Raw genomic sequence first — 7,993 nt, 5'->3', positions numbered from 1 at the left:
CCATGTATATACTTGCACCCCAGTGTATGCCTGTTTCTTTCTAAAGCATAATATCCGTGAATCCCAAAGCTTTGGGTGTACGATATGGTACAAAGCTTTGGGTATACAATATGGTACAAAGCTTTGGGTGTATGATATGGTACAAAGCTTTGGGTGTACAATATGGTACAAAGCTTTGGGTGCACGATGTGGTACAAAGCTTTGGGTGTACAATATGGTACAAAGCTTTGGGTGTACGATGTGGTACAAAGCTTTGGGTGTACAATATGGTACAAAGCTTTGGGTGTACAATATGGTACAAAGCTTTGGGTGTACAATATGGTACAGCTAACCACAAACAGACAAAGGGTGTCTTCGTGTACAATAAGTCAGTTAGGAATGTACGCGAGGACCTTTAGTGTTGTCTCGTGACGGATCCTCGAGGGCATTTGACGACATTCTGGATTTAAATGAAAGCCGATATTATGGCGGCGTAGGAGGCCGTTGGCGCTAGTGATGTGCAGGGACAGTCAGGTGAAGGCGGAACAAGGAAGTGAAGACTGTTCAAACAAGAGTATTCGGTACAGTTGGTTGGCCTGTCTCCATTGTCCGGGACGTCGGCGGATCTTTTTGGAAAACACGCGAGAGACACATATAAAAACGTATTTAATTTGTATCAACACCATTGTGTACGTGAGGGTGTGTGTGTGTGTGTGGAGTGGTGGGGGGAGGTTGCGGTTTCAGATGTTGTTGACAGGATCTATATCTGTCTATAATAATTCAGGAGAGTTGGCCACTGTATATGGTATTTATACGAAGCATGGAGACCACACTCGTAACCTTGTAAAGGACGGTGTATCCTCCTACCGCTGCTACTTCTAGCCGTCCCGAGGTCAATGGGCATTAGACAACAAATTAGAATACACATTGACCTGACTGACGCTCACCACGTTGCTCTGTACAGAGACTTCACACACGCCGACTTCTACAACGTCACTGACTGGGTCAGGTCAGTGTTACGTCTGGGTCATACGATACAGTCCCAGCAGACTGCCTGGTGTTGATTACAATGGGGGTCATTAAGGTCAAGGAAAGCACACCACGCGGCATCCTCCCACCACCTCCCCACAGAAACGGCGTCTTCACGGCGACCGTGACGATTTCCTCTTCCACCTCCCTCCCTGATCTGAGAGTATGTAAGGGTCTATGGACTGTGGCCCTAGAGGCTGGGTGTAAAGCCTCAGGCAAGTTAGAATAGTTAAGCTGAAAGCCAGGTCATATTTCATCTTGTTAGCTATAGTATATATGTCATTTAATTCAGTCCTTAAGATTTCGGTATATGTGGGAAGTCTGGCAGCAACCTGAGGACGGCGGCAACCATAATGCTGGCCGCCGTCGCAAAAGTGAAATGTTCTTGAGTACGGCGTAAAACACCAAATAAATGAAAAAAAAGTAAGATTTCGGTTGACGGGACGCTGCATGGCGGCTGCATTAAATTCAACACCTACCATTTATAATCCCTTTTATCGAGAGCAACATGTATTATAACATGATTATACCGTAGCAAAAGTGTCACAGTACACCTGATTGCCAGTCCATATTTCAGACACGCGGTAGCACCTGGTGAAGTACACGAAGAACCACCCCAGACATGCGGTAACGAATGATGAAGTACATGAAGTCACACCTCAGAGATGCGGTAGTGCCTGATGAAGTACATGAAGACAACACCTTAGACATGCGGTAGCTCCTGGTGAAGTTCGTGAAGAAACACCTCAGACATGCGGTAGTGCCTTATGAAGTACGTGAAGAAACATCTCAGACATGCGGTAACGCCTGGAGATGTACGTGAAGAAACATCTTAGACATGCGGTAGTGCCTGGTGAAGTACGTAAAGAAACACCTCAGACATGCGGTAGCGCCTGATGAAGTACGTGAAGAAACATCTCAGACCTGCGGTAACGCCTGATGATATTCACGAAAAAACAATCCAAGACCTATTATAACGCATGATGACGAAACACGCCAAGCACACAGTTGCGCCTGATGGAGTAATTCCGGAGACAAGCTTTATCTCCTGATGAAGAAACCCGCCAAGCACACAGTAGCGCCTGATGGAGTAACTCCTCAGACAAAGCTTTGTCTCCTGATGAAAGAAACCCGCCAAGCACACCGTAGCGCCTGATGGAGTAACTCCTCAGACAAGCTTTGTCTCCTGATGAAGAAACACGCCAAGCACACAGTAGCGCCTGATGGAGTAACTCCTCAGACAAGCTTTGTCTCCTGATGAAGAAACCCGCCAAGCACACAGTAGCGCCTGATGGAGTAACTCCTCAGACAAGCTTTGTCTCCTGATGAAGAAACCCGCCAAGCACACAGTAGCGCCTGATGGAGTAACTCCTCAGACAAGCTTTGGTCTCCTGATGAAGAAACCCGCCATGCACACAGTAGCGCCTGATGGAGTAACTCCTCAGACAAGCTTTGTCTCCTGATGAAGAAACACGCCATGCACACAGTAGCGCCTGATGAGTAACTCCTCAGACAAGCTTTGTCTCCTGATGAAGAAACCCGCCAAGCACACAGTAGCGCCTGATGGAGTAACTCCTCAGACAAGCTTTGTCTCCTGATGAAGAAACCCGCCAAGCACACAGTAGCGCCTGATGGAGTAACTCCTCAGACAAGCTTTGTCTCCTGATGAAGAAACCCGCCAAGCACACAGTAGCGCCTGATGGAGTAACTCCTCAGACAAGCTTTGTCTCCTGATGAAGAAACCCGCCATGCACACAGTAGCGCCTGATGGAGTAACTCCTGAGACAAGCTTTGTCTCCTGATGAAGAAACCCGCCATGCACAACAGTAGCGCCTGATGGAGTAACTCCTCAGACAAGCTTGTCTCCTGATGAAGAAACCCGCCATGCACACAGTAGCGCCTGATGGAGTAACTCCTGAGACAAGCTTTGTCTCCTGATGAAGAAACCCGCCAAGCACACAAGTAGCGCCTGATGGAGTAACTCCTCAGACAAGCTTTGTCTCCTGATGAAAAAAAACAAAAAACAAAAAAAAACAAAAACACGCCAAGCATGCTGTAGAATCTCAGCTCAGGAGTTTTCCTCATCATTCTTGTCATCAAACATAAAGCGGTCACTCCTCAGACAAGCTCTATGAGCTGACGAGTAAACTCATTAGGCCAGGTGTAGTGCCTGATGAAGTAACTCCTCAGACATAATACAGTTCCTGATAAAGTAACTCCTCAGACATAATACAGTGTCTGATGAAGTAACTCTTCAAACATGCTGTAGTGCCTGATAAAGTAACACCTCAGACATGCTGTAGTGCCTGATGAAGTAACTCCTCATGCATGCTGTAATGCCTGATGAATCAACCCTTCAGATATTTTGTAGTGCCTGATGAAGTAACACACGAGACATGCTGTAGTGCCTGAGACATACTCCTCCTACTCCTCAGACATACTGTAGTGCCTTATGAAGTAACTCTCCAGACATCCTGTAGTGCGTGATGAAGACACGCGTTGGTGTAATACATCCTGTAGTTCGTGGTGAGGGTACACTTTGGTGTGATATATCCTGTAGTCCGTGGTGAGGGCAGTCATTGGTGTGATATATCCTGTAGTGTATGGTGAGAGCACACTTTGGTGTGATATATCCTGTAGTGTGTGGCGAGGGTACACTTTGGTGTGATATATCCTGTAGTCCGTGGTGAGAGCAGATATTGGTGTGATATATCCCGTAGTGCGTGTGATATATCCTGTAGTTCATGGTGAGGACACACTTTGGTGTGATATATCCTGTGGTGCATGGTGAGGGCACGCTTTGGTGTGATATATCCTGTAGTGTGTGGCGAGGGTACATTTTAGTGTGATATATCCTGCAGTGCGTGATGACGACACATTTTGGTGCGATACATCTTGTAGTGCATGGTGAGGACACGCTTTGGTGTGATATATCCTGTAGTGTGTGGTGAGAGCACACTTTGGTGTGATATATCCTGTGGTTCATTGTGAGGACACGCTTTGGTGTGATATATCCTGTAGAGCGTGGTGACGACACACTTTGGTGTGATATATCCTGTGGTGAGGGCACACTTTAGTGTGATATATTCTGTATTGTGTGGTGAGAGCACACTTTGGTGTAATATCTCCTGAAGTGCGTGGTGAGGGTACACTTTGGTGTGATATATCCTGTTGGTGCATGGTGAGGACATGCTTTGGTGTGATATATCCTGTAGTGTTTGGTGAGGGCACACTTTGGTGTGATATATCCTGTAGTGTATGGTGAGAGCACACTTTGGTGTAATATATCCTGAAGTGCTTGGTGAGGGTAGACTTTGGTGTGATATATCCTGTAGTGCGTGGTGAGAGCAGACTTTGTTATAATATATCCTGTAGTGTATGGTGAGAGCACACTTTGGTGTAATATATCCTGAAGTGTGTGGCGAGGGCACACGTTCGTGTGATATATCCTCAAGTGCATGGTGAGGACACGCTTTGGTATAATATATCCTGTAGTGTATGGTGAGAGCACACTTTGGTGTGATATATCCTGTAGTGTGTGATTAGGGCACACTTTGGTGCGATATATCCTGCAGTGCGTGGTGACGACACATTTTGGTGCGATATATCCTGTAGTGCATGGTGAGGACACGCTTTGGTGTGATATATCCTGTAGTCCGTGGCGAGAGCACACTTTGGTGTGATACATCCTGTATTGTGTGGCGAGGGCACACTTTGGTGTGATATATCATGTAATGCGTGATGAGGACAGGCTTTGGTGTGACATATCCCGTAGTGTGTGGTGAGGGCACACTTTGGTGTGATATATCCTGAAGTGCGTAGTGAGGGCACACTTTGGTGTGATACATCCTGTAGTGTGGGGCGAGGGCACACTTTGGTGTGATATATCATGTAATGCGTTGTGAGGACAGGCTTTGGTGTGACATATCCCGTAGTGTGTGGTGAAGGCACACTTTGGTGTGACAAATCCCGTAGTGTGTGGTGAGGGCACACTTTGGTGTGACATATCCCGTAGTGTGTGGTGAGGGCACACTTTGGTGTGATATATCCCGTAGTACAGGTGTTTCTTCAGATCAATGATATCGGTACAAAAAATTAATGCTTGGAAAGAAAATACGTGGCTTAACAAAAACAAACACATATACGTGTATGTATATCATGTATGATCAACAGGTGGCATTGGCCATACATTTGTGGGTAAAGGACAGACCCCAGACGCTTGTTTACACTCCAGAGGAAGCTTAATTATATTTTACAAAGAATACACCGATCGAGTCGGAATCCCTGCCCACGTGTAGTCAGCTGACGCACCAATCAATATCAGCTTAGTTATGCTTGCTTTGTTTCGTATATCTTATTATGCCGTTCAGCTGGTAATGTCCGTGTACGAGTGGTAGGCCTACACTAAACGCGTTGTTGTGATACTGGATAAAACCTATCCACGAGTCGTGTATTAAACGGTTTATTATGATAATGGATAATTTCTATCCACGAGTCGTGTATTAAACGGTTTATTAAGATAATGGATAATTTCTATCCACGAGTGATATACTAAATGGTTTATTAAGATAATGGATAATTTCTATCCACGAGTCATATACTAAACGGTTTATTATGATAATGGATAATTTCTATCCACGAGTGATATACTAAATGGTTTATTATGATAATGGATAATTTCTATCCACGAGTCATATACTAAAAGGTTTATTATGATAATGGATAATTTCTATCCACGAGTGATATACTAAACAGTGTTGACAGCCCCCAGCTTTATTTTACATCAGTGTAGGTAGCTATTGATACATAAGAATGGGTTTACACGGTTTATAACAAACTTCAGCTATTCATGCACGAAATGAAGCCAAACTATGAAGCACCAGTTGATCTAAAATGGTTTTTAGCGTGCATAATATCATTAGCTTGGATTTGACCATGCACGTGGTCACGGCGGACATTGAAATACACGTCGGACATATGCCCATACAGAGAGGCAAACAACACGTGGCCTTCGCTTCACATGTTACCGTTAACATATGGAACCAATCACAACGCAGGAAAGAAGTCACATGTAGCACCATTTACACAAAAGGTTAATTACCATGTGGTACAATCTCCTAATCTCTACTAAAATACAAACAGCCGTCTGTTTCAAAGACAATTTGGATTTTTAATTGATCTGGCCTCTCGTGGAAATACACGAAGGTCAATAGATAAAGAAAAACAGCGGGATATTAAATGACCAAAATGAACAAAATTTAAAAAAGGTGGTTTATGGAGTTTCCTAATTTATACTGGTCACATATTGTCTATGATATATGAAAAAACATTTTTTAAACACATTTTATATTTTTAATAATCCTAGTTCTTTTTCATGTGTATTTTCCGTCAGTGGTCGAAAATATTTGGAAATGGTGAACGCGGGACCAGATTAGAGCCCTCAATTTGACCTTTCCTTCTAACAAAGTTGACAGCTAACTCCGTTTACGTCAACACAGCAAGTTACTTCATTTTCAGACTGACCACTTGGCCCTAAGGAAAAACGTAGTTTAAAGCCATTTTTACACCCCAAGAAGAAAGCTGACAAGCTATTTTGTACTTTTATGAGGCCACATAATATACCCCGTATTAAGAAATAAAAACCAAGCGTTTCATGTATCCTTTAAAGCTAACGAGAACAAGCTGGATTCGAGCTCTCAACCCTTTGGCCTGGGTTAGACTGGCGAGACTAACTGATAAGTTGGTCGTCCATTAAGGAGCGCATTTGGGATATTTCCTGTCAGTCAAAAATATTACACATCCCCACAGTACACCTTTACCATAAACAAACTGAGATGTGGGGCATCGGGTCGATTTACACACATTGATTCATTTTGTGTAACCCACATTTTAAAGGATCTAAATTGCCTCGCATTTAATGACCCTCTCTGGGCGAACACCCAGAGTAAATTGGTTTTCAATTTATCTGCCATAGCAAAAACCTTTGGCTAACAAAAGTAAAGTTGGTATGTAGTAACGTCTGCTGGCAATCGAAGGTGGTTTTCAAGGCCATGGCCACGCGCTTCTTCCGGATACAGTTAACTGTGTCGTAGCCAAATAAGTCTCCTTACCTCAGCAAACTGACAGGATCTAGACTGGCTCTACCATCAATGTCCTTTCGTACATCCAGGTTTATTGGATCGAATTTAATAACTGTGAGTGAACGAGAGTCGGGACTTAGTGTGTCCTCAGCAAAGGGAAAGGCGCGTCAGGTACAGCAGGAATTTCTTACCATCGAGTGTATAAAATAAGGCAGAACACCTGAGCTTTCAAATGAAACAAATTTGCGTTTAAATATAATGTGCAATAGCCCACTGGTGCTAACTGGATACAGTTTCAGCATAACTCGTCCGATTTTAATACAATATTCTGATATACACTCTGGGCTATTGCCTCTATACTATGCGGCTGATATGCAGTTTGGTTTTATCAGTATCACCCACACAGTCTGGACTATTGCCTCTATACTGTGCGGCTGATATACGGTTTGGTTTTATCAGTATCACCCACACAGTCTGGACTATTGCCTCTATACTATGCGGCTGATATACAGTTTGGTTTTATCAGTATCACTCACACACAGTCTGGACTATTGCCTCTATACTATGCGGCTGATATACAGTTTGGTTTTATCAGTATCACTCACACACAGTCTGGACTATGCCTCTATACTATGTGGTTGATATACAGTTTGGTTTTATCAGTATCACCCACACAGTCTGGACTATTGCCTCTATACTACGCGGCTGATATACAGTTTGGTTTTATCAGTATCACTCACACACAGTCTGGACTATTGCCTCTATACTATGTGGTTGATATACAGTTTGGTTTTATCAGTATCACTCACACACAGTCTGGATTATTGCCTCTATACTATGCGGCTGATATACGGTTTGGTTTCTTCAATATCACTCACACACAGTCTGGACTATTACCTCTATAC

The 7,993-nt window shown here is 43.8% G+C and overlaps 1 protein-coding gene across 1 annotated transcript in view; it reads right to left on the bottom strand.

Annotated features, from left to right (window-relative positions):
• Positions 1 to 2,652: 2,652 nt before the first annotated feature.
• The window catches only part of LOC135467598 (BUD13 homolog), a 30,477-nt gene continuing 25,136 nt past the window's right edge, over positions 2,653 to 7,993 (bottom strand). Inside the window, exon 5 of the mRNA XM_064745371.1 lies at positions 2,653 to 3,011. Coding sequence (XP_064601441.1) covers positions 2,653 to 3,011 — 359 coding nt within the window. The remainder of the gene's footprint in view (positions 3,012 to 7,993) is intronic.

This window comes from Liolophura sinensis, chromosome 6, assembly GCF_032854445.1.
Source record: "Liolophura sinensis isolate JHLJ2023 chromosome 6, CUHK_Ljap_v2, whole genome shotgun sequence".
Taxonomy (NCBI): Eukaryota; Metazoa; Mollusca; class Polyplacophora; order Chitonida; family Chitonidae; genus Liolophura; species Liolophura sinensis.
The sequence above is the reverse complement of the archived record's forward strand: the minus strand, read 5'-3'. Positions and strand labels throughout refer to the sequence as shown.